A 27,796-nucleotide genomic window follows, 5' to 3' on the forward strand; every position below is an offset into this window, starting at 1 on the left:
GTGTGTGTGTGTGTGTGTGTGTGTGTGTGTGTGTGTGTGTGTGTGTGTGTGCTATAACTTTAAACTTACCATTTCAGAATTCACACACAATTAGAGTCAGGATTCATATATACATACATGGTCACATATACGTGTATATATACACACATGAAAGCTATGTGGGAGAAAGTGGCAATATAAAATAGCAGGATTAAAAAGTATATGTTACATCTACCATTTGGGCAAATCACCTAAGAAATATATATATATACACACACATATTTTGAGTTATATATATATATATATTACATATTTATAAGAAGGAACTCAAATATACATTTGTAATAGTAATATATAATCTTGGTTTCTAAGATAGGTCACTTAAACTTTCTAGGCCTTAATTTGTTCATCCATAAAAATATATGCACATACACACACACACACCCCTTAGATATATACATATGTGTATGTATGCACGTGTATATACATACACATATACATACACCTCTGATATTGGTATGTATACATATGTGTGTAAACACACACACGAGAAAGCTGACTCAGTTTTGTGTAAATTTTCAGCTGGTAAGCTCAAAGAAGAAAGGCAATGCAGCACAACAGGTGGAGGGCTGGCCTTGGAGTTAGGAATACCTGGGTTCAAGGCCTACCTCTGACATATATTGCCTGTATCCCGGCAAGTGCCCCAGGCAGCCCTCCAGGACTTTAAGTTAAAGACCAACTGAAGATCTTCATTAGTGGAGGGAGCTTCCATATCGGGAGTTCTTGACACAAATGAAATCAAAGGTCTGGAACAAAAAGTACTTAGTTCCATATAACATCAGAGCTGGAAGGGACCTTAAGAGCTCACCTAGATCAACCCTTTCATTTTAGAGAAGAGCAAACTGGTTACCTGAGAGATGATCAGCTCAAACAGTAGATGTCATATATACATTTTTTCCCTGCTATTATATATTGCCAACTTCCCCACTCACTCTGCACATTTCCCAATCCCTTCAGAATAAACCCTCTTTAACCTAAGAAATTAGGAAATGAAGAAAACCCTGTAATAGGTAGGCTACAGTGTGGCAATTCTGGCAAGGAAAAATGGATGGTAACTTAAAACCTGAAGTACTAGTGAGCTGAATCTGGGCTAGCTGAAGGAAAAGATGATCTCCAGGGACTTGATTAATAAAAGCAATTTCTTGAATGAGGAAGTTGACAGTACTACTGTCATCTTCCTGGGGGGGAGGGGAACTAAACAAAAATGACCAATAGAACATACACATGCAAGGGAAAAAAAACTGACAAAGTATAATTATATAACCTAATTCTTTCACTTTTCTAGAATTTGGTTCTTAAAATTATAAATTAGTAAGACAGGCAAGTTATTTCTTTCTACACTGGTGAACTTCAACACAAATTCTTCACAATTTATTTGTAAAATCCTCAACCCTTAGAACATCCATGACTATCTTGGCTGTGAAGTTCCTTTAAACTTGAAAAGATTTTTGTTTTCATGTTATGAGCATTTTTCTACTTGTAGGTTTCTCAACTGATTCAAGGAGACTATACACAAGTGTTAGTTTTTTGGTTTGTTTGATAAATCTTGATTAAGTTCCTCACGGTGCAGCTTGCTCGGACGGTGGCAGAGAAGCTACGAGGCAGGAAGTCTTGGGCTCAGTTCTGCCCATTGAGCACAGAGGCTGAGAGACTCTGGACGAGTCACTTCACCTCTCAGTGCTCCAGGCAACTCTCCAATATCATAAATTGCAAACCAACTGCTGTTCTGCATTGGTAGAGAAAGTTCCCGTGTTAGGAGTTCTCTACACCAATGAAATCATAAGTTCGGACCAAAAAAATTTTTAAATGCTACTATGTAACACAAAAGCACATATCCATTTTTAGCCTTGCAAACTTTCCTCTGGTAGCAAGTGAATATTTAATGAAAAATATTCCTATTATATATCAAAGTATTAAAATTAGTACTTTGGCATATCAGTGCCATCTGCTGGAAAGTTAATACAATGAAATTATCAAAATACCTGAGTTCCTTTTTGATTTCCTAAAGAGATAAATGTGCTTTTTGATGTTCTTTAAATTAAAAACTTTTTAATTTCTATTAGGAAATACTAGCAGGCTTTTAAAAATACTTATTTCACTATTAACATTTATCAAATACCAAATGTAACATGCAAGAAACATTGGAATGGTAATATAGACCCCTCACATTGAATTTAGAAGGAACTCAAATACTTATTGTTAGTGTGTAAACTTGGTTTCTAAGTTAGCAGGTCACCAAACCTCTCTGAACCTTAATTTCCTCATCTGTAAAATGAAGGGGTTGGAATGGATAATCGGTAAGGACTTTTACTGCCCTGTCAATCTATATTCTAAAGTCCTTCCATCTGCACTGTGCTATACTTTATTTACCTTTTTACTAAAAGATAGTACCTATTCAAAGAGGACACCAAGTTATTTTCTATAACCAAATGACTACAGCAAAATAAGTGCATGGATTATGCCTTTTTGATAATGCTTTCATTGAAAAGGAAGCATGGTTAATGCAACTGGAAACCATACATTATAATCTCACTTTTTACAATTAATTTCTCATCGGATGTACTCTTCACTATTGTTACCCATGTAGTGGGGATACCAGCACAAAGCATTCTCAATAGAAATAGACATACAATTGTAATTAACCCTGTAAATAAAAATGTGAAATTAAAAATTCTATATGATAATATAGAAACATACAAAGATTGCTTAACTGACTTTAATAAACAGGACATAAAGACCCTAATCTTGAAATTATTATGCAAAATACACAGATGTATACTGCTTTTTCTTGAAAAAATATAAAATAAATAAGCAAGACATGTGAAAATAGGCAAGTTTTCATTAAATAAAAGACTGAAATTTTTTTAAAGAAAAAATGTTGATTTGATTTCAACATCATATGAAGAATGGAATTCATTGTTACCAATATTCAAGTTTATTAAACAAATAAAAAATTTATATTTAGAAAACTTTTAACTGTCATCTGCTTCAAGGTTTATGTTGCTCCCAAATTTTGCATATAACTGAACTTTCAAATCAGCTAACACCCGCTGGATTGATTCAACTCTGGATTCTAATGCTTCAATTTCATCTTGCAAATTTTTCTGGAAAAGGAAAAGATAACTGGTTAGTAGCAATTCCATTCAAATTATTGTTAGGTGATTTCTGAAGAACTACACCAGAAATAATATTTGAAAGTTAAAACGTATGAGAAGCAAATGAACATAGCAATTTGGTAATTAGATTCAAATACATCACCATTTTCAGAACTAAGAGCCTTGAAATAAATTTTAGTCATGGTTATATGCTTAACTATTTCAGAAGATATAATGGTCAATTTTAATTTTTTAAGATCAATATACAAAAACATAATGTCTAGAATTATACTGCAAACAAAAACACACACACACAAAGATTCCTAACATACCTTAGCTTCTTCCAACATTTCTTGAGTTTCATCTTGAGAGTGGCTAATAAAAACATCACCAATTTGATAGGGAATCATTAAAGAATCTTCATCCATCATCATTATATCATCACAAGCATCCTCTAAATTTTGAAGTTGTTTCTATAAATTCAAGACAAACAGTAAAAAGGAGAATTTTTAAATTAACTATTACAAATACAAGTAGCAAGTAACTTTCACTTTGAGACAACAGGGTTTTAGTTTATAAATGATTATATCTCCAAAGGTTAATTAAAAATTAAATGTAAGAATAAAATCCTAAATGATCAACTTTTAAGATGATTTTAAAAGTGAAACTTTATTCAAGATATTAATACCATAATTTCCTCTAGATTTCTACATTCATTTTCTGAGTTCACAGTATTTAAAAAAAACTATAATGCAAAACTAAAATTACATTCATTTTTTCCAACTAGGAAGTTTAATATTTTCCTAATACCTTTTTAACGTCTATTTCTTCCTTCAGTTCTGTGATTCTACTAGTATTCCGTGCAAATTTGTTAATCTTTTGTTGGTCTTCAAAAGTAACATTGACATCTTCTGCAGCCTGAAAAACAAATTTTTATTTTTTCCATAAAACAACTAATTTTAATCAGCGAAGAAGTACCATAAAATATTATATTTATTCTATAAGTTTTAAATTATCTATTTCCTTCCCCCCCATATTTGATAGGAAGAATTTAATTCAATAAGTATTAAGTGACTTCTATATTCAAGGAACTGAGAATCAGATAAAAGTCCCTGCCTTCAAGAAGCTTACATTCCAGGAGGCAGAAGAGATGCACTTACACAAATAAGAAAGGACAAGTTAATTTTGAGATAGGAGAATGTATAAACAACTAGAAGGACCCAGAAAAGCTCCCCACAAATACTGAGCCTTGAATGATTCAAAAGATTTTAGGAGGTCAAAGAGACGACAGAAAATGTGTTCCATACACAAGGGACATCCTGTGTAAAAATGTGAAGACGCAGAATCATGAAACAGAACCTCAAGTTCAAAAACATTAAGTCAGACTATTTGACGGGAACATAAAGCACATACAGGGGAATAACTGAAATAAGTTTGGGAAGACAGCCTGAAATCAGACTGTGGAAGGTTTTAAATGTCAAGCTGGTAAGTTTATACTGATTTTATCCTAGAGGCATTAAGGAAGTACTTATAATACTTGAGCAGTAGAGTGACATGGTCATGCCTGTACATTTGGAAGATTATTTTGACAGTTTTGTGGATCAGAGATGGAACAGGCTGGAAACAAGAAATCTATTAGAAAGTTATTGCAAACGACCAGATGTGAGAGTTAACAAGGCCCTAAATTAATGTAGTGATTTTGAGGGAGAGAAGAGATGTAGTAAACATCAAGTTGACATGACCTGGCAACTAAATGAATAAGGGAGTTGAGGGAAAGAGAAAAGTCGAGAATGACTTAAGAGATTTTAGAACTAGGTGAATGGAAGGATACTGGCACCCTCAACAAAAAAGGAAATTTTGGAAGTATAGATTTGGAGAGAAGGAATTACATTCTGGACATTTTGAGTTTGAGATAAGCAGATACAACATCCAAGTAGACATGTCCAGTCAGCAGTTGGTGATGCAGGACTGAAATTCAGAACAAGGTAGGGAATACATATTTGGGAGTAATTTACATAGAAAAAAAAATCACTGAACCCATGAGAACTGATGAGATCACCAAGTAAGAATGAGTGGAGATAAAAGAAGAATACACTGGACTGAGCCTGGAGGGGAGAGACACCTATAGTCATGCTGTAAGAGGATCCATGGATGATGATGATTCAGGAGAGAAAACCAAGAAGGATTAGACAGGTAGGAAAAGAATCAGGCAAAAGCAATTAAAAAAAAAAATAGGGAAAAGAGTATCCAGGAGGAGGTGGTCAAGCAGTTTCAAAAACCACAAGAAGGATGAAACCTGTAGGCTTACTGGTTTTGCAAATAAAAGATTGTTGATAACTTTAGAAATGGCAGTTTCAGTCAAGTGGTGGAGCTGAAGCCAGGTTCAGGATATTGAAAAGTGAGTGGGAGGTGAATGGACAGCTTTTTTTTTTTCTATTAATTTGGTTGTTAGCAGAGAAGGGCCATAAGATAATAGCTTGAGAGGACGTGAAGGTCAAGCGAGTTTTGTTTGATTGGTTTGGTAAACATAGATCTATTCAAGTTTGTAGGCCACAAGGAAGGATTAAGGAGATAAAGAGAGACTAAAGATGAGAGAACAGAGATGAAGGGGCAAAGTTCACATAGACGGAACAAGAGAATGAGCAGATGATTAGCCTTGACAAGAAGAGCTACATTTTCCAGACTAGAATAAAGACAGAAAAGTAGCGGGATTATCAGGTGGAGAATGGGAGCCAAGGAGGAAGAAGCAGGTCATGATTCATGGACTGTATTTTTCCTTTTTGTTTGTTTTTTTCTTTGTATTCCCAGCACTTAGCACAGTGTCTGACAATTAGTAAGCGCTTAGCAAATGCCTGTTGATTGATTATTTTGGGGGGAGGGGCCCAAGCAGTTGGGGTTAAGTGACTTGCCCAAGGTTACACAGCTAGTAAGTGTCAAGTGTCTGAGGCCTGATTTGAACTCAGATCCCTGACTCCAAGGCTGCTGCTCTATCCACTGTGCCATCTAGATTGATTTTTAATAAAGCAGGGTCTGAGAGGAGATAGGATAGAAGGGAAAAAAGATTTAAGTGAGGAGTATAAGAAAGTCAATCAGGTAAGAATAAAGAATTCCCATGTAGCAGTGGGGCTCATCTAAGATTAGAGAAAATAAATTTATAATAACTTCAGTCAGCAGAGTTGTGTAACATCTATTTATTTCAGAAGCTCATGAGGAGCAGAGAAAGTGGATGGTGACAGCAACCTAGTAAGGCATAAGCCACAATGGTTGGTTAAGGGGGAAGCTACAAAGCATTTAAAGGCAGAAGACAATATAATTAAACTACAGAGTTAAGAGTGCAGAAGGAGAAAAGTGATGCCAGAGAAGGGATGATGAAATAGGGGAGCAGGGAGGGGCAAAGTGACTAGTGGTCACAGAAAGCAGTATCAGTTTAGCAGGTGTGAGGCAGAAAGAGAAATTTAAGGATAGGAAACTGTGGTCAGAAAAAGGAATTCCACAGTTAGAGGTTACCAATGATCCGATCAAGGATCTGGACTTCTTTGTGTGTGGCTGATGAAATGGGAAGCCAGAGGACAGCAATGTGTACACTGAAGACTCCAGGTATGAGGGCAAGAGAAAAGGAAGAAAAAGACTATGAACCAAGTACTAAACCCCTTAAGTGAAGGAGAATGATCTAGAAATTGGTAGATCACCTCTATAAGGAACTAGATAAAGTGAAATAGTGGAATCAATCTCAAAAGAAGTTGTTAATGAGTGCTAGTTTCAAGGGGAGAGGCTCAAAGTGGCAGTGAGAAATATGGGGTGTTCCCTACTCAACTTGATGCAGTGAGGGGAAGCATGGAAGGGGCAGAGGAGTGATTACTCTGTACAAAAAGACAAATAAATCTTCAGAGAAATGCAATTAATTTGTTTTTGTCAGTTCTACTCTTAACTGCCATATGACTACAGAATAACACTAATAAACTTCGTATGACATTATTAAAAACATTAATACTCTAAAATGTAATAATGGGTATAAAAGTATGTTCCAAGGGTTATGTGAAAAACTATTAGATTTGAAACAAGAGGACCTAGGTGTGAATTCTGTTTCTGATACATCCTACCTGCGTAGGACCTTTGGCAAATCACTGAATCTTTCTGGGTCTATTTTCTTGCCTGTAAAATGAGGGGGTAAGGTATTAACCTAGATCAGGGATGGGGAACCTACCATCTCGAGGCCACATGTGGCCCTCTAGGTCCTCAAGTGTGGCCCTTTGACTGAATCCAAACTTCACAAAACAAATCAAAGTCTAGATTCAGTTAAAGGGCCACATTTGAGGACCTAGAGGGCCACATGTGGCCTCAAGGCCCACAGGTTCCCCACCCCTGGCCTAAATCATCTCTAAGTTCTTTTCCAGATCTAAATCTATGATTTTCTATGACAAACAAATGTTTGTTACCTAAATATTTCATGTTACTGTCCTTCATATATTGTACAATGCATCCAAATTGGCCTACTCAATATTTTCCAAGCTCCAAGAACTGGACATTCCATCTTATGTTTCTGTGGAGGAATAGGTTATCCCCAATGCCTGGAATGTATTCTTTCCTTACTTTCATTTCTTAGAATTGCTAGACTCCTCAAAGATCTGGCTCAGGCTTCATGTCCTAACTGAACTCTTTCTTGATTCCCCAGCTGGTAGCATACTATGCCCCAAGTTACCTTGTATTCCTATCTATGTCCACATTGTATCCCTCCCATTATAACAGAAAGGTACTTGAGGGAAGGAATTGTTTCTTGTTATCTGCACCCTGAGTCCAACGTGGTATCTTGCACATATTAAGTAGGTACTTAATAAATACTTGTTGAACTGAATTACCAATTACCAAGGAAAAATTTCTAACAAATAACATATTAAAAAATTATTTTTCCTGAAAAACCATTATAAAACTTCAAGAGGTTTTTTCCACAATTAAAAATGGCTACAAATTTTAAAGTTTTTTCATTATTTATAAGGTATCAGTGAAATTACTGCATCAGTGCTTTTTATTAATGTTGGAAATGTTTAAGAATGCTGGCACATTTGTCACTAAGAAATTAAATTATTGGCAGCCCTTGACTTACTTGACCTATACATATACATATTAATGGTCTAGGTGCCTGTATGGGAGTGGCGTGGGGGTGGAGAAAAGGGGCAGGAGTTGAGGATAAGTAGGTGGGAAGGAAGAAGCTGAAACTTTTAAAGAATCCATAGGGCCTAAAAGAAAAACAGTTGAAGGAATTCATGGCAGATGTGCATTCTCAGGCAGGGCGGCCTTTGAGAATCACAATGTCAGCTTTTATTTTTTGTAACAGGAAAAATGGTTTAATTATTATAACAAAGGGTCCAAATCTCCAGGGAGATGAGGTGATTAATAGAATGGCATGGCATCAGGAATAGTATTAAAAAATTGGTGATTTGCTTCAAACAAAGCATCGTGATGGATCCAAAACAGTAGCTACAGACATCCAAGATATGAGTAGAATTTGATGGTCTTGTACCTGAGCTACCTTTGCCAGGAGTTAGGAGACCTAGATTGTAGTGTTCACTCTGCCACTAAAGAAACTAACCCTTTCAGGGCAGCTAGGTGGTGCAGTGGATAGAGCAGCGGTCCTGGAGTCAGGAGGACCCGAGCTCAAATCCAGCATTAGACACATAATACGTCCTAGCTGTGTGATTATGGGCAAGTCACTTAACCCCACTGCCTCACAAAAAAAAAAACAAAAACAAAACCTCTTAGACTTTCAACATCACTTTACATCTCTGGACTCTAGTTTCTGTAAAATGAGTGGGCAGGAATTAGATACAATGTCAGCTTTTAAAAGGGACCTAGCCCAACCATACTCATTTCCCCATACAACCTGAAATGTTTAAATTCACTTTATTACTCAGTCTGAAATTCCAACAACTAAAAGTTAATTTAACAAACATCTTTAAAAACGCAATGCCTACTTCAACAGCAGATTCACCTATTGCTGGCCTCCAAATGCTTAGCAGAAAGCTCCAAAAAAGCTAAAGGAGGGTCTCTCTCACATTTTTTTTTTTTTGAGAGCGGGAAGTAATTTTGGAGTACTTGGAAGTTAAAGCAGGCGTGCACAGTGGAGTCTCACAGGAAAGGATGTGTACCACCTTAAGAGAACAACAGGCTCATGCACAAAAAAGTAGAAAACTGATGCAGAAAAATGTTTATCAAAGCAAATTGAATCACTTATGTTTAATGATCAGATCTGTTAGAAGCAATAGTTATTACTGATGTCAAACAAAACTGGAGAAGATTTGGTTGACAGAGATCTGTTTTTACAGATGGTAGCAAAGACAAACTTTTACCTGTAAGACTACAAACAGGATCCGCAATAAGAAAAGGGGTAGAAAATATTTTTCTTTCCCCTACAAAAAGTTTCCGACACAATGTCATAGTTCAGTTACACTACATTACATGGGCTTTTGCACCTAAGTATTTAATCATCCTTTATATTTCTTAAATAATAAGTTTTTATTATTTTCTGTTTTTTCGTATCACCATAGAATCCCACGTAGCCTTCTCCAGCCCCTTCCCATAAAGTCATCTTATATGGCAAATAGTAATTTTTTAAAGAGAGGAAAAAGTCAACATAATTGATCAATTCATTGAAAAAGAATCAAAATATGTACAATGTACAACACCTGTGGACCTCCCACCTCTACAAAGGGGTAGACTGGGAGTATTTTCTCATTTGAGACTCTTTTAAGTCCTATTTGATCTTTATAATTATATTTTATTTACTTTTAATTTTTTGGTGTCATTGTTCTTTCAATATACATTGCTATAGTTACTGTATATTGTTTTCTTGGCTCTACTTACTTCACTCTGCATCTGTTCATATAGATCTTTCTATGCTTCTCTGTATTCATCACATACATCATTTCTTATAGCACAGTAATATTCCATTACAGTCATAAACCACAATTTGTTTAGCCATTCCCCAACTGATGGACATCTACTTTGTTTCCAATTCTTAGCTGTCACAAAAAATGCTGCTACAACTACTTTGGCGCATATAGGGAATTTTTTCTTATTGATGGCTTCTTTGGGGTATAACAAGTCCAGTAATAGAATCTCTTGTTCAAAGGATAAAGACATTTTAGTCACTTTATTTGCATAATTCCAAACTGCTTTCCAAAATGGTGGTACCATTTTACAGCTCCATCAACAATATATTAATGTGCCTATCTTTTCACAACTTCTTCTGTTAACATTTTTTGTCATTTTTACCAATTTGCAGGATGTGAAGTGAAACCTCAGGTTGTTTTAATGCGCATTTTTTTTTGTTATTAGTGATTTGAAGCATTTTTTCATGTGGATGTGAATATTTTGCAGTTCTTTTGGGAACTGTTTGTTCGTATTCTTTGACCATTTATCTACTGGAGAATGACTGTAACTCATATTTTTAGTAATTGTTTATATATCTTGGATATCAAATTCTAATCAGAGAAATTTGATCCAAAGAATTTTTTCTCATCCCACCACTTTCCTTCTAATTCTAGATGTTATGTTATGAAGCTTTTCCGTTTCAATGAATCAAAATTATCTATTTTATTTTTTGTAATTTTCTCTCTTCTTTGGTTAAGAATATATCTCTTACCCATAGCTGTGAAAAGTATATGATCTGTTTCTCTTCTAACTTTGTTAATAGCATGATCATTAATATTAAGGTCACATATTCATTTAGAATGTATTGCAGAATGTGGTGGAAGACATTGTTTAAGCCTAATTTCTGCTAGACTACTTTTCCAGTTTTCTCAACAGTTTTTGTTATTGTTGTTTTATCAAATAGTAAATTTTTCCGTAGGTAATTTAGGTTTCCACTTGTTCGAACCCTGGATTATTGAGTTCTGCTGTTTATGACTTATCCTGGTCTAATCTGTTCCATTGATAAATCTCTCTATTTATTAACCAACACCAGATGATATGACTGTTGCTATATAACATACTTTGAGATCTGGAAGTGGTATTCCTACTTTGCCCTTACTTCTTTTCATCATGTCCCTTAATATTCTAGTTATTTTGTTTTTCCCAATGAATTTTTATTATTTTACCAAGTTCTGTAAAGTATTCCCTTGGTAATTTCATTAGTATAGCATTAAAAGTATAAATTCATTTTGATAAGATTGTCATTTTTATCATATTAGCACAGCCTTGCCATGGGCACTGAATATTCCTCCAGCTAAACTTGTTCCTTTATTTCCTTAAGAAGGACTTAGTAATTAAATCTTTACAAATCTTTTATGTGCTTTGGGAGGTTGATCTCCAGATGTTTTATACATTTTGTAGTTATTTGGAATGGGATTTCCCTTTTTATTTTTGCTTCTTATGTCTTGTCATTATAATATACAAATGCTGTAAATTTTTGTGGATTTATTTTATAGCCTGCAAATCTGCTGAAGCAACTGTCTCAATTACTACCTTTGCTGATTTCCTAGAATTTTCCAAGTAAACCATCATATCATCAGCAAACAAGTTTTATCTCCTCTTTATTTCTGTAATTACTTTCTCTTGTCTTATTGCTATTGCTAGCATTTCTAGAATTATATCAAACAGAAGTGAGGAAAGTGAGCATCCTTGCTTCATTCCCATATTTACTGGAAAAGGTTCTAGTATATCCCTATTACATATGATGCTGGCTTTTAGTTTTAGATAGATGATTTTCATGATACGAAAGGGTAAAAAAGTTTAAAAAAAAAACTTTTCAAAGTTTTCCTGCAACTATTGAGATGATGATGTGGTTTTATATGTTACAGTTTTTAACATGATTAGTTATGCCAACTGTTTTCCTAATGTTGAACCATCCTTGCATCCCTGGCATAAATCCTCCTCGATCATATTGAATGATTTCTTGGATGAATTGCAGTAGCCCATCTGATAGGATTTTGTTTAAAATTTTTGAGTCAATGTTTATTAATGATATTGGCCTGGGTTTTCTCTTTCCCTGGCTTAAGTATTAGGACTACATTGTCTCATAAAAAGATTCTGGTAGGGTTCTTTCTTTCTCAATTTCTGAGAATAATTAGTGAAGTTATGAGTCCTAACTATAAAAGTAAAATAGAATTCTCTTGTAAATCCTTCAGGACCAAGAGTTTGCTTTTTTTTTTTTCCTTTTGATTGTTCCTTTACAGTTAGATCTACTTCTTGTTTTGAGACCAGGTTATTTAAGATCTCTGTCTGGTCTTCTGATAGTTTAAGTATTTTATATTTTTAAAAATATCCCTCTATTTCTTTGTATTCTCGGTTTTGTTTGCATATAACACTGTATAATACGTTCTGACTGCCTTTTTTATTTCTTCTGTTTTTGTTATGACTTCACCTTATTTGCTATTTTATTGATATGATTTTCTGCTCTCTTATTTTTAATCAGATTACTTAAAAGATGATCAATTTTATTAGTCTTTTCAAAGAACCAGCTTTTAGTGTTATTTATCAGCTGTATGAGGGTTTTGTTTCCAATTTATCTATTTCCCATATAATTTTTTTAGTATCTCCTCTGCTGTGCTTATTTTAGGTTTGTTTTTCATTTTCTAATTTTTTAAAATGCATATTCAGTTCATTAATCCTCTCTTTTTCTATTTTGTTAGTATATAATTGTAAGTTTATGATTTTTCCCCTGAAGACTTCTTTAGCAGTAATCAAGAAATTTGGATATGCTGTTTCATTATTATCTTCTCTTACATAGTTATTGTTTCTGTGATTTGTTCTTTGAGAACCACACATTAAGATCTCATTGTTCAGCCTCCATTCGAACCAATTTCTATTCCAATTATATTATAGTCTATAACTATTTCTGCCTTTTTACATTTATTTGCAGTATTTCTGCGCCCTCGTATATAGTCAATTTTTATAAAAGTAGTATGTGTGTATGTGTACATGTATATACATAAATAAATGCATATACATACATAAATTCTTTTGCTGTCCCAGCATGAGTCATTTAACTCTAGTTTCTACAGAAATTTGTTCAGTTCTATATTTTCCCTTTTGTTTATCGTTTTCTTAGATTTACTCAGAACTGATAGAGGAATACGTAAGTCTATAGTCACTGTGGTGTTACTGTATATATGTCTTCTTGGAACTCGTTTCCTTCATGAATCTGGATGTTACTGCATGTAAAGCATATGTTTATTACTGATGTTGGTTTGTTTCCTATGGTTCCTTCCAGCATAATATCGTTTCCTTGCTTATCTCTTTTTATTTTTTGAATGTTTTTGCTTTGTCTGATAGCATGATGGCAACTCCAGTTTTTCTGGATTCAACTAATCCTTAGTAAATTTTTCCCCCATTCCCTTTGTGTATGTTTACTTTGTGTATGTCTTTGTTTTCAAAATGTTTTTCTTATAAGCAACAGACTGTAGGGTTTTGTTTCCTTTAAGTATTAACTAAAATCCTTCTACAGGAATCCTGACCCATCCTGTCTTACTTACAGTGCCTTCACCCTGTTAATTATTTCCTATTTATCCTGTATCTGATTTATCTTGTATATACCTGTTTGCATCTTGTCTCCCCCATTCAACTGTAAGCTCCTTGAGAGTAAGGACTGCCATTTGCCTCTTTGTATCTGCTGCACTTAGCAGTGTCTGGCACATAGTAGGTGTTTAATAAATATTCATCAACTGATTGAATCTGTTACTCTTTTGAATCTGTTTTATTGGATTGTTTAATCCATTCATATTTGAAGTCATAAGAATTAGGTTTATATTTTCCTCCAACTGTCTCTAAAATTGTTTTTTCTTCTCAAGGTATGATTTTTCCCCTCCTGCTTATAAACACTATATTATGTTCTTTCAGTTACTTAAATCTTTTTTTAAGGTAGCCTTGTTCCCACTGGCTCACTTCCTCTCACCTCTAATCCCTTCTTCTTGTGTGTTACCCCTTTCCCTTTAGGGTTTTTTTTTTAGTTCCTTTTTTATTCTCTCCTGCTTTTATCTAGTTACAAATTTCTTCCCCTTCTTTTTCCTTCAGTTAAGAAGATTCCCCTCCTCTCCTCCCCTTGAGCTAATCCTGTTAAGTTTTTTTGTTTTTTAATTTCATTTTTGTACCCTTTTCCAAAAGAGATTTCTCTCATTCTTTTTACTATCCATCTTCTCTTGTCCTCATTCTCTGATTCAAGACCTTTATAGTTATCTGGTTTCTCTCTTTGCTCTGTATTCTGCATGCAATCAAAGCTTCCAAAGGTATCCATCAGAGGCTCTCTTTTCAAAGAACTTTCTGCCACTGCCTTGTAGGGCTTGGATTCCTTTTTTCCATTGTGTATCAGTCCTATAACAATGCCAATCATTGCAGGTATCTGAAAGACACCGCCCCATGGTAAGGTCCCTCCCAATTACATCCTGATTATGTAGCCCACCACTGATCTACACTCTCCCTTACAGACATTTTTTTCTCCGTTTGCCTAGAAATGTCCACCCTATGTCTGTGCTCTCCTGCTCCTCCAGGTGCCAGTTGCCCCTAAGGATTCCAACTCCCATCTCCCCCTCCCAATATAGTATAAGCAAACTTTTCAAGCACCAAATCCCCCAGGCTCCATCTAGTCTAAAATCCTCATTTTTCTTCACCAAACATTTCTTTATACCCATAGCATTCATCAGTGGAATCTCTTTCCACCTCCACAGTAAGGCCACCATCCTTTGCCCTGTTTTTACTCTTTCCCCCCACCACTTCACCCACTCCCCTGTACACTCTTTTCTTTCTGAGACCATAGAAGTCACCTTTCCCTCATTGCTAGCCCTTGATTTGACCTCAGTGCATCACAGACCCTTCTCTATATCCCTGCTCCACTGTCTCTCTTTTATGTACCCTTTCATATTGTAATGTAGTCTTCCCCCCCCCCCCCCCCCCCCCCCCACAAAACCACTGATTCCTCTTTAGGCAGGGCATCACCAAGTTCTGTCCATGCTACCCCCATCTTCCTCTTCACCATTAGCTCTACAAGATTTCCACCCTCACCCCTGTCTCCTCATGTACATTTAGAAAGAAGTCTCTTACTGTCATCACTCTGCTGCTGTTACTGTCCTTGCCTCCTACATTTATTCACTCCTCCTGCATTTCTATTGTCTGGGGTGTTCAAAGAGTAAATCAACTCTTCAGTTCTGGTTTTCCTTCTAAAAAAGTTTCAAACTCTTATTTATTATCAAATGACACCTTTTTTCTCTTGAATGGTTAAGTGCAAATTTGCAGATTAGGTCACCCTTGGGCTGCTTCCAGAATTATATTACTCTTTGCAATACACTATTCCATTTCCTCTTCCTTCTTTCCAAAGGATTCAGAATAGTCAGGGGTGGTGAACCTGTGGCCTCAAGGTTATATGTGGCCCTCTAGGTCCTCAAGTGTGGCCCTCTGACTGAATCTAAACTTCACACAACAAATCCCCTTAATAAAAAGATTTGTTCCGTAAAACTTGGACTCAGTCAAAAGGCCGCAGCACACAAGGACCTAGAAGGCCATATGTTGCCTTGAGGCCCCAGGTTCCCCACTCCTGGTTTAGACATTATTTGAATGTCCTTTTCTTTATATTTTAAGGTCTTTCTCCTGATGACTTGCAGAACTTATTATTTTTCCTGGAGGTGTTCTGTGAATTCTTTCAATTGGAATTTCATTTTCTATGGTTAGAATTTCTGGGAAGTTTTCTATTAACATTTCTTTCGTTATGGTATTAAGATTTTTTTTGTCCTATTGTGTTCTTCTTGGAGATCTATGATCTTTAGGTTGTTTCTATATACTGTTTTCAAGATCAGTAGGTTTTGCTTAATGCACATATTTTCTTTTAATGTGATTTTTTTTTCTTCTCTTCTCATAGGTTGTCCTTCACTCCTGAGTATTTGCATTCATAACCTATTATTCTCTCTTTTGTTTCTGTGGTGAGACTTGCCATTGCAGATTCCAGTTTTTCTATTCTGCTCATTATTTCTGCTGGGTGAAGCATAAATTCTGCTCTCAACTCTCATTTCTCTTTTAAAAAACAACTCAGGAACAGTGTGCTGTGATTCCATGTTCTTCTGAAATTCCACAAGGTCCTCTGTATCATCAAGTGTTGGATCACTTTCATTTGCCTTGCAGTATTTATTCATAGATGCCTGAATTTGTTTATTAGATTGGAAGGTCCTATTTGCTTCTCATTACTGTTTTTCCTGTTGATTTATCTGTTTATGTGGAAAGTCAAAAGTAATTTCGATCTTTTTTTCTTCTTATTTTCCTTATCATTCCCTGTCTGACTCCCTCCCATCTGATTATGGTTTCCTCAGGGGCTGGATCTCAAAGCATTTCAAGGTGCTCCCACACTGGACAACAGTTCATGGGTTCATGTTTCACCAACCTAGGTCTCTGTCCCAATTGCCTTCTGGGAGGTCAGAAATGGCTTTAGTTAGATGCTGTGCTCTTTCCCTCAGGCTTGTTGAAATGCTGTACAGTACCCCACATGAAGGGTATCCTCTCCTGGTTACCCAGCATACCTCTCTACCTCAAATCTCTGGCCCAGAACCAGAAGTTCAGAGATGTGAAGCACTGTTTTCCCCAACATTGGCAGGTCAGAGCTTTGCAGTGCTAGTGCTTCCAGGTTGTAGGCCCCAGCAAACTTTTGCTTCTGAAGAGCTGTAACCAACCTGGCTGTCCTTGACTCAGCAAACTTCGACAGCTTAGAGCCAGGGAGTCTCCATCACACTAAGCCGGGGGGGGGGGGGGGGACACTACAATTTAGGTGTTAGTTTTGTTGTAAACCTGTCATATCCTTTAGTCTGTCTGCTCGTACAGCCTCATGGCTTGGTAGCATGGGAAGAGGGGGAAAAGTGCTGAGTGAGCTCAGTTCATTGGTTTGTTTTGTTTTGCTTTTTAACCTTCTTTTGGATTCTGGGTATCCTAAACCATGGAGACAGCTGAAGTTGCTTAGTATTTTGCACATATTTTCTGTTTTGGAGAGATCTGAGAGGTTGTGGGGATCAGAGAAAATGTCTAGTCCTCCATCTTGTTGCTCATGTGACCTGGAAGTTCTATAATATAATTTCTATGGGAAAATGTATTGCAAGCAATTTACTTACAAACAAGAAACTGTTTTTTAAGACAATCTTTTTTGAAGTTTTATTGGGTTTTTTTTGTTAAACAACACATGTCTAAGTTGTAGCATAAAATATGAGGGCCCCCCAAAAAGGCAGTATAATTTCTAAGAAGCAGATAACTAAATCCAGAGCTCTTTTACTTAGTCATTTAAGCAAGTACCTCTCCAACTACTTGTGGATGGAGGATGTACCACAAAATAAAAAACTAGAGAAAATCTTAGAAATTATAGAATCATAAATCTAAAACATGAAGGAACCTTAAGGGCCATTTAGTTCAAACCCCTCCTTTTACAAATGAAGAAACTGAGGCTCAAATAGGTCAAATGCTTTGAACATAGTCACACAACTACTGAGAGGCAGAGCTGGGACTCAAACCTAGGTCCATAGTTCTTTTCACTATACTACTTTTCTATATCTGAATGGTATGCTAATAAACCATTTTCAAAAGGAAATACATTGTTATTTGCAGAGCAAAAATGGATTTGTAATAATCCATATACATTATTTTTCTTGGTCTCTTGTGATCAACCAGAATGTATTCATGAGACAATTGATTACTTAAAGTCTACACTCACAGATAAATAACAGCTAAGTGGCCCATACATATATCAAGCATAATGCTTTAATCACCTCAGTTATCTGTTTCATATGGATTATTAAGTCATACCACAAAAAGGGAGGAAAGGAGTTACATTATCTACCTGACCTCACAATCAGAAAGGAATGTAGAAATCTCTAATTCTCAAGGACTAATAATGGATAGATACTGCCTACATACTCATATATATTACATATTCATTTCCCATGACTTACCCCTCCACTCCACCTCAGCTACACACAGATAAGGCCACATCCCTGATCTTGCCATTGCGCATAAACGTTCTGCTTCCATGTTCACAAACTCTGAAATTCCTTTATCTGATCATAATCTTTGATCATTCTATCTTTCCCTCTGCCTTATGATCCCCTAACCTTGTTCTTCATCCTCAATGTAATATTTAACTTTTCTTTTCCCCAGTTTTTCTCAAACCATCACCCTTGCACTGGTTTCACTCTCCTCCCTTCCCCTTCAGTGAACCAGTTCAACTTTATACTATCCTCTATCCTCAACTCACTTGCCCCCAATGCTATCACTGATTAAGCTCTACAAAGCCTCAACCTTGAATTACTTCCACTATCCACTGCCTAAGCTACTAAGGCAATCCTTTTATACCTCCTTAATACCCCATTCACCAAAGTGGTTATTCAAAACCTTTTCATCCCTCCTCAAATCTCCCATGGCTCCCCAGCTTGTCAACTGAGAATCTTGCTTCATATTTCACTGAAAAATACGAGGCCATTTGATGAGAGATTCTCTTCTGCCCACCACCTCATCTCAAATCACTCAAATGTCCTCTCCCATTCTTTGATCTTTTACTCCTGTCTCACATAAAGAGGGTGGCTCTTCTCCTTGCCAAGGCAAAGCTGTCTGTATGCACCTATTCCATTCATTTTCTTCAGCAGGTTGCTCCCTCTATCATTCTTACTCTCTATTCAATCTTTCTGTCTACTAAGTAGCTGTTTTCCTGTGTTAGACACAAATTCGCGTCTCCTCCCTATCCTTAAAAAACCTTCACTTGATCTGTCCATCCCTGCTATAATCATCCTATAGCTCTCCTCTTTTTTCTGGCTAAACTCCTTGAGAAGGCTGTCTATAATTATTGCTACCACTTCCTTTCCTCTCACTCTTTTGATCCTCTGCAGCCTGGCTTCTGACCTCATTATTCAGCTGAACCTGTTCTCTCCAAGGTTACCAATGATCTCTTAATTTACAAATCTACTGGTCTTTTCTCAATCCTCATCCTTCCTGACCTCTCTGCACCTTTAACTGCACATTGATCACTCTCTTCTCCTTGACATTCTCTTCTAAGTTTTAGTGACACTGATCTCTCCTGATTCTCCTTGTACCTGACAACTCCTTCTCTGTCTTTTTTGCTTAATATTCCTCCATGTCATGCAAGCTGTGAGTTATCTCCCAGGGTTCCCCACAGCTCCTCTTTTCTTCTCCCTCTATACTATTTCTTTTGGTGTTCTCATCCATTCTCCTGGATCAATTATATTCAATAATAGTAATAATAGCACTTTAAGATTTACAAAGTGCTTTATAAATTTTATCTCACATTATCCATTTAACAGATAAGGAAACTCACCTAGTCACACAGTTACTGCGTGAGGTAGGATTTGAACCTATCTTCCTTACTCCACGGCCAAAGCTCTCTCCACAGTACCACCTGGTTGCCTCAATTTCTATGCAGATGATTATCAGATCTATATATCCAGCCCTGTAACTCCTTTCCTGTCCTAAAGTCTAATATCTGCATAACTCTTGGACTTTATAGTGGATGTTCCATAGATAAATAACCTAAAGCTTAACTCATTATCTACCCCTCAATGAAAAACCCTCCTTTCTTCCTCAATTCCCTATTACTATAAAGGGTATCAGCATCCAACCATCCACTCAGGCTTGCATCCTAAGTGTTATCCTCAACTCCTCTCACTAATCCCAGATATCAAATCAGCTGACAAGTCTTGTTGATTCTACCTTCACAACATCTCCGGTACGTGCTCCCTTCTCTCCTCTGACTCTGGTGCAGACCTTCATTGCTTCACAACTTGACTATTGCTATAGTCTTCTGGTTGGTCTCTCTGACCTTAGTCTCCCCCGACTCTGATCCACTCATCTACCAAAGTGATTTTCCTAAAGCATAGGTCTGACCATATCACCCTCTCATTAATTTAACAAATTTAATTTTTATTTAATAAATTTAACAATTTATTAAATTTTAATAAATTCCAATAGTTCCCTACTACCCACAGGATCAAATAAAAAAATCCTGTTTGACTTTTAATACCCTTCATAACATACATAGTCCCTTTCTAACTTTCTAGCGTTCTCTTACTTTACTTCCCTCTATATATTCTACAATACAGTAACACTGTACTCCTTGCTGTTCCTCCCACAAGACACTGCTATCATCTCAGCTAAAACCCTTTATGCAAGAAGCCTTTGTTGGCTCCCCCTAAAATGACTTCCCTCTGAGATTATCATCAGCTATTTTCTATATGTGTGTATACATATATATGTATGTATATGTGTATGTACATATGCATATACTTACATATACGTATCCATATGTGTATGTACACATATACATACACACATATGTGTATGCAATGTGTGCACACATATATGTATATATCTTGAATGTACATAGTAGTTTGCATGTTGACTCCATTAAAATGTGAGTTGCTTGAGGGTAGGGGCTGTTTTTGGCTTTCTTTGTACCCCAGAACTCAGGATAGAGCCTGGTTCATATCAAGTGCTTAATAAAGCCTTTTTGCTTACCTGCTTGCCACACAGCATATCTGAAATTCTGTCTGCTGTTACAGCTCTAAAAATTTTAAATTGCACTGAGACAGGGAGTCCCAAAATACATATGCTTTGAAAACTTAAGATACGATGGTGATTTGAGCCATAAAAAGCAAATACAAGGTACGCCAATGCTTAGTACAGTTTTAAACTATACTAAGATATTAAGATGAGGATGCTTTTTGTGAAAAGGAAACAAAGTAAGATGTGAATATAACTTTTAACTAACACGTTAACTAGCACAGGAATTTCTGTTCAACATTTCCTGAGCATAAATTTTAATAGTCATTCAACTTACGATAGGCCTAGAGGCCTAGATCCCAAAAGTCAGAGAAATCATAACAAAATGCAAGTAAGAATAATACTGAAAGTTAAATGTAAGAAAAGATTGCATACAATATGAGACCAGATAAGGAAATACAAAGTAATTTCAAGAAGAAGGAGAAAGCAATAACAACTGAAGGAAATCAGGAAAGAGTATAATGTGGCATTTGAGCTGAGCCTTGAAGGAAACTAGAAATTTTATAAAGTGGAAGTGAGGAGACAACGCATTCCATGTATGAGGGAAAATAGCCTGTGCAAAGGAACTAACATGTCAGGTTAAGAGAATGTGACCATATTGGCTGGAGAGTAGAGTTTGTCAAGTGAATTCATATGAAATAAGTCTAGAAAGAGAGATGGAAATTTAATTGTGGAGAAATTTAAAAGGAAGGCTAAGGAAGTTCTATTTCATTACAGAGGCAAGAGAGAACCACCGATGATTTTTAAGAAAGTGTAACATGGTCAGAACTGTATTTTTGGAATATTAATTTGAAAACTATGTGGAGAATAGATTGAAGAGAGGACACTAGAAACAAGGAGACTAATTACGAACCTAATGCTATATTGTTCAAGTAACAGGTAATGAGGCTTGAAATAGAATGGTGGACATGTGGCTGGACAGAATCAACATGAATGAGCATGGATTGAAGAGCAATAAGGAGAGAAGAACGACTTTGAAATTGAGTATGAGTGACTAGAAGCATAATGGTACCCTCAAAAGAAATAGGGAAGTATAGAAAAGGAAAGGGTTTTGAGGGAAATGAGTTCTATTTGGATATGACTGGTTTGAGATGTAGTTGGGTCTTCCAAGTGGAGATGTCCCACAGCAAGGGGTTGACTTAGGGTGGGAGTTCAGGAGAGAGATCACTGCTAAATATACTATAGGGTTTGTTTTAACATGTTAACAAGTCTATGTACCTTTAAACCTACTACTTTTGATCTTTTTATGTACATGATCTCCCTCTCCAACTGGACTGTACATTCCTTAGGCAGAGACAATGTCATAGAATCAAAAAATCTCAGAGCCAAGAGTATAGGGTATTATATAGTCTATAGGACAAGATGCTCAATGGTTTGCCCAAGGCCTCCAAACCTGTTACTTTTAGAACTCTTTGCATCATTAGTGCCCTGCATATTGTCTAGTTCAATGATTGCTGAAAATAGATTGAGCATAAGGATTAGCTCAGTGTTTGTTAACAAAATAGACTGAGCACAGAATTCTAACAGTCCACAAGTCAAGAAGAATTTATTAAATGCCTACTATGCAACAGGCACTGTGATAAATAATGGGGATACAGAGAAAGGAAAAATCAGTCCCTCCCCTCAAGCTTACCATGGAACTGGGGAGACAAAATGCAAACAAGTTATATACAGGAAAAATCAGAAATAATCACAGAGAGAAAGCACTAACATTAAGGGGAGTAAGGAATAGCTTCTAGGCAGAAGGTGGGATTTCAGTTGAGACTTGTACAAAGTCAGTGAAGCTAGGAGGGATAGAGAAAGAGGTAAAACATTCCATTACAGGTATGAGAGATGACCAATGAAAATGCATGGAATCGGGAGAGGTATATATAAAAATGACAACTACATAGTGCTTTAAAGTTTATCAATTCAGTCATTTTTCAGTTGTGTCCAAATCTTCATGAAACCATCTGAGGTCTTCTTGACAAAGATAACTGCAGTGGTTTGCCATTTCCTTATCCAGTTCATTTTACAGATGAGGAAACTGAGATAAACCTGAGGTGGAATTTTAACTGAGGTCTCCCTGACTTCAGGCCCAGCATTCTATCCATTGGGCCACCTAGCTGCCCTGCTTTAAAGTTTACAAAGTGTTTAATATCCATTGCTTTATTTCAGCCCCTGCGAGGTAGGTTCTAACAGTATTATCCCATTTTTACAGATGAGGTAACTGAAGCTAAGACAAGCCAAGTACTTTCTGTCACACAGCTTGTATCAGTAATAGAAATGGAACCCAAGTCTTCCTGACTACAAGTGCAGAATTCTACACACTATACCATGCTACCTCTGATGTGAGGTTGCATATCATGGCAATGAAGTCAATACCTTCAATATAAGAATTGTTTCCCTCTCCCTCCGTCCCCAATACTGTGAAATAGATATTATCAGCATTTCACCTAGAAGTAAAATGAGACAAGGGGTTAAATAATCTGCTCAACCTCGAAGTCATTGATCCTGTCACCCCTCCCTTGCTGATTCTAAATAGTTTCTCAAGATAGCTATTCCAAACCTTTTTCCTTTCCACACCCTCTTAGGCAGAGAACATATTTGACTGAAAAGAGGCTACTCACTCTGAGCCTTCTCATTCTCTATTTTATATTACAAAACCCCTTCAACCTCATCTCCCCATTCTCACATCCTTTACTCCTGTCTCTGATGAAGAGGTGCTCACCCTCACCAAGGTCAACTACTCTACTTTTATCCTTGACCTGCTATCTTCACTGCCGGCTATCTATTCTGGCAATCATACCCATCCCCTTTATGATTTCTTCACACCTTCCCCCCGAATCTAATATGACAGGCAGTAAGTATGGCAGAAAGGGTATTTGGCTTTGAAGTTGGAGGGCATAGATTAAAATCCTTCTTCTGCTATTTACTACACAGGCAAGAAACCTCCCCCTTCACCCTAAATTTTTTCCTCTCCCATTCCTTTCATCTTCTAGCTATCACTGAAACCTGGCTCCCCACTGATGATGCAGCTTCCTGGCCACCTTTTCCAATACTGACTGTGCCTTCCCTTATTCTCCTTGGTTCTCCCCCACCTCTATTATTCAGTAACCTCTCCTCTTTTGAGGTCATGCAATTTATATCTACGACCCAATCAAGAGCCTGGTAGCTGCTATCTGTAGACCTACAGGTCACTCCCCCTTCCTTTCTCAATGAGTCTGATATCTGGTTCATAATTTTTCCCTCCTCTGGATCTCCTGCCCTCATACTAGGTGACTTCAATATACATATTGATTCTCCTTCAAATACCCTTACATTTCCCATTAAATTTTTCAAACTACTCACTTCCCATGACTTTCATCCCATTTCAGGCATACACAAAGATGATCACAGCCTCGATCCTGCCATCACACACAAATGTACTGCGTCCATGTTTGAGAATTACAAAATTCCCTTATTTGACCAAAACCTATTGGCTTTCCGATTATCCCTCTACCTTCTCTTACCAAACCCTACTCTTTGTCCACTCCATGACTTCCAATCCCTCCACCCTTCAGTTCTCTCCAGACTATGTCCCCTGCATTTGCCACTCAGGGTCCCTATTTTCCTCATCTTAACCCCTTGGGGAAACACTTCAGCTTTACACTGTCCTCTTCAGTCACAAGCTCCTCTGCCAATCCTCAGTCTTGGAACTCTCCTACTATGCACCACCTCCAATCCTACACACATGCTGCTGAAAGGAGGTGGAGAAAATCACTCAACCATTTTGATTATATCTACTACAAATTTAGGTTATACAACCTCACCATTGCTAGGCAATCCTACTATACCTACCTTATAAACTCACTATCTCACTCTCCACAGTGGATCTTCCAAACCTTTTCATACCTTCCCAAATCTCCCAAAGTTCCTTCTTTCCTATACCCTCTCAGCTGAGAACTTTGCCTCATATTTTACAGAACAAATTGAGGCCATCCACTGTGAACTCTTTCCTCTCTATTTCTATCACTCAAAGGTCTTCTGCTACTATCTCCTTCTTCACCCCTATATTACATGAAGAGGTGACCTTACTCCTTACCAAGGCTAACTCCTCCACTTTACAAAGTGATATCATTCCATTTGGTCTCCTCCAACAGATTGCTCACTATGCTATCCCTACTCTTTCACTTATCTTCACTCTGTCCCCGTCTACTGACTCCTTCCCTACTGCTTACAGACATGTCTCCTCCAACTCCAAAAAACCCTTATTAGATTCTTCTATCCTATATCCGTGCTATTTTCCTATATCTCTTCTGCCCTTTGTGGCTTAACTGCTTGAAAAGATGATCAACAATAGATGCCTCCACTTTCGTCTCACTGTCAATTAAAGCCTTTCACAACCTGGCTTCAGATAGATAATCTTCCCAGCTTTATTATGCATTCCTTCAATTAACACACTCTAACTGACCATCTGGCTATTTCTCATCCATTGCATTCAATTTCCTATCTCCCTGCCTTTGCAGAAGTCATCTGACCATACTTGAAATGCACTGCTTCCTCACATCCGAGTTTACTTAAATCAACTCCTGTCACCTCATAGATGAAGCCTTTACATGTGTGATCTTGGACAAGTTACTTAACCTAGGGAGGTTAAGGGACTCAGTTCTCTCATCTGTAAAAGGAGGGGGGCTAAACCAGATTGCCTCTGAAGTCCTTTCCAGCTCTAGATGTATGATTCCTCCAGTGACTTTTGCTTGGCCCTGCCAAACTGAATCTAATTTGTATATACAACAAAGTTGGGTTTCCTAAGTGGTATACATGCCTCAAACCTCTCACTCCATATCCACCAACATAAGGCCAAACTGATTTTCCTTAAGTGTAGAGCTGACCATGTCAGTCCTCTACTCAATGCAGTCCAGTGACTGCTTCCTCTTGCCCTCAGAATAAAATATAAACTTACGTGTTTAGTATTTAAAGTCCTTCACAACTCAGCCAAATCCCATCTTTCCAACCTAATTAGACATTACTCTCTCTTCTTCATATTGCCATCCAACCAAACAGCCTTCTCTCTGTTCTACACGTGGAACTACTTCTTCCACCTAACTCACTTCCTTCAAGAAATAGCTCAAAACCACCTTCTAAAGGTAATCCTTCCTGATCCTCCCAACTGCCAGAACTGAGTAAGTGCTTAATAAATGCTTGCTGACTGATAGATCTGTACATTCAGTCTTCTCAGATGGACTGTAAGCCCTTCAAATATGGGAACAATTTATATTTGTCATTTTATCATAAGCACCTGCACATACTACATGCTCATTGACTGATTAGGTGTCAGAGTCAGAATTCAAACCCAGCCCATCAAATCCAAGTAAATCATTCTTTCCTATACATTTCACTAGAATGAATCTCACTTTTACTATGAACTGTAACAATCCCAACCTCCCCAAAAGGGAAAGTAATCCCTAACAGACTAAGATTAGGCTTTAAAGTTGGTGGCAATATCCTCAAAGTTCTCTCAATGTCCTATATATATATAATTTTTTCCCCTTTTAAATACTCAGGTTTCCTTTGGGAATTTATAGACCCCCACTAGGTGAGGACAATCGGGGCCTAAATTTGTGCTTGACACTAAATTCACAGACCAGTGGCCAAAATGGATACTGGCTTTCCTATTTACTCAGTGACCTTGGGCAATTCACTTCCCCACTCTGGGTCTCCATTTTCTTATCTGTAAAATGAGCAGGTGGAACTATCTTTATCACAAGATCCAGTGAACAGATAGACAAAATTAGTTTCTTTTGTAATCCTACATAAGCACTGCCCATAGTGTTCAAAATCAGGCCTCAGACACAAGCTGTGTGACCATCAAGTCACCTAGTCTGTGTCTACTTCAGTTTCCTCATTTTCAAATGAGAATAACAACAGTACAGTACCTACTCTCATAAGGTTTTGTAGTGATGATCAAATAAGATAATGTGTTAAGCCTTTTGCAAACCTTAAGATGCTACATAAATGCCACTTACTATTATTACCATCAACGTTATTACTTAGAAACATTAATCTGAGAAGGGGTCCGCTGGTCCCACCACACAGCCAAGACACACAAAAGGGTTAAGAACTCCTGGACCATATAACCACTATGGTCCTTCTGGCTCTGACATTCTATGTTCTAAAGATCCCTTCGACACTAAAATCTACGAGTAGACAGGATAACTTGACCCAAGGCCCCCACCCCGTCTTTCCAGCTCCCCAAAGAGAACTTGCCACGTCCCCCAAGGATGTGTCCCCACCCCACCCCACCCCATTCCCCAGATCCCCAAGGCGCCAAGGAGTGACAGGCAGGTACCGCCGCTGTACATGCGCCCTGGGCTCCCCCTTCCCCTCCCCTCCCCTCCCCTTCAAGTGAGGGTACCCCTCCCCCCGGGCCAGGCTGAGTCCTCAGAGGACCCCGAAGTCCAGGGATGAGGAGGAAAGGGGGAGCCAAAGGGCCCTTCCCCGGTCCCTGATTATGCTCCGCAGGCACTTCCACACGCGCAACCTCGCACAGGCCCGAGGATGAGCCCCGGCCTCATGCCTAACGCCCCCCAGGTCCCGCGGGAGAGTGGGGGGGAGGGGAACGAGGCGGCTCCGGGCGCGGGCCCCCCGGACCGAGGGCCACATCCAGCAGGCCGACGCTCCCCAGGAGCCCAGACCCTCCGCGTACCCTTCGCTGGCTTCAGCCCCCTGTAGTCCCCAGGTCCTGGGCCACTCGTGGTCCCGACTCCCCGGCCCAAAGCCCCAAACCCCCGGAGCGCCCCACTCACCGCCTTCTTCATGGTGGCAGCCATCTTGGGACTGGACCATCTCTGAGCGGGGGGGGTGGGCATAAGTCAGTCTAGCCCCCATGCAGCCCCTCCTCGGCTTCCTTCTGTGGGGGATTCCTTTGCCCGAAGGAGAAATATCTCCACTCTCTTCTCTCTGATCCACTATGCCTGATTTTTAGCATCTGGGAACCGAGGGAGAAGGTATAAACAAGAAAGCACTTGGTATCTTCCTCTAAAAGGAACAGGCCACACTCCTTTACTTAAAAGGGGTGTGGTGGGGAGGTTGCGGGTTGCTCCAGGAGCGCGGAGAAGAGGAGGGGACCCGGCGGAGCTGCCCAATGGGAGGAAGGAGGGTTTAGACGTGTCAGTAGT

The 27,796-nt window shown here is 37.9% G+C and overlaps 1 protein-coding gene across 3 annotated transcripts; it reads right to left on the reverse strand.

The window, feature by feature from the left end:
• Positions 1 to 2,951: 2,951 nt before the first annotated feature.
• Positions 2,952 to 27,661, reverse strand: PFDN4 (prefoldin subunit 4). 3 transcript variants are annotated; one of them, XM_027849289.1, is made up of 4 exons: positions 27,405 to 27,661; positions 3,945 to 4,052; positions 3,467 to 3,607; positions 2,952 to 3,143 (listed from the first exon to the last, which is right to left on the reverse strand). In XM_027849289.1, exons 1-4 carry the CDS (start codon positions 27,504 to 27,506, stop codon positions 3,012 to 3,014), a joined length of 483 nt encoding a protein of 160 aa, XP_027705090.1. In that variant the 5' UTR covers positions 27,507 to 27,661; the 3' UTR covers positions 2,952 to 3,011. The 3 variants fall into 3 exon arrangements, with proteins under 3 accessions (XP_027705090.1, XP_027705081.1, XP_027705077.1); XM_027849280.1 differs by having other exon boundaries at positions 27,425 to 27,657; XM_027849276.1 differs by lacking the exon at positions 27,405 to 27,661 and adding an exon at positions 23,022 to 23,087.
• Between the last annotated feature and the right edge of the window lie 135 nt (positions 27,662 to 27,796).

This window comes from Vombatus ursinus, unplaced genomic scaffold (genome assembly GCF_900497805.2).
Source record: "Vombatus ursinus unplaced genomic scaffold, bare-nosed wombat genome assembly UNPS02000580.1, whole genome shotgun sequence".
Taxonomy (NCBI): Eukaryota; Metazoa; Chordata; class Mammalia; order Diprotodontia; family Vombatidae; genus Vombatus; species Vombatus ursinus.

Bases quoted from the DNA above. Each gene is read 5' to 3' on its own strand.
- PFDN4 (XM_027849289.1), bottom strand. From the start codon at position 27,506: ATGGGGGCTAGACTGACTTATGCCCACCCCCCCCGCTCAGAGATGGTC. The intron at 3,608-3,944 runs GTATTAGGAAAA...TTGAATTTATAG, and splicing joins AAGAAATAGACGTTAAAAAG to AAACAACTTCAAAATTTAGA. The intron at 3,144-3,466 runs GTATGTTAGGAA...TTCCTTTTCCAG, and splicing joins AAATGTTGGAAGAAGCTAAG to AAAAATTTGCAAGATGAAAT.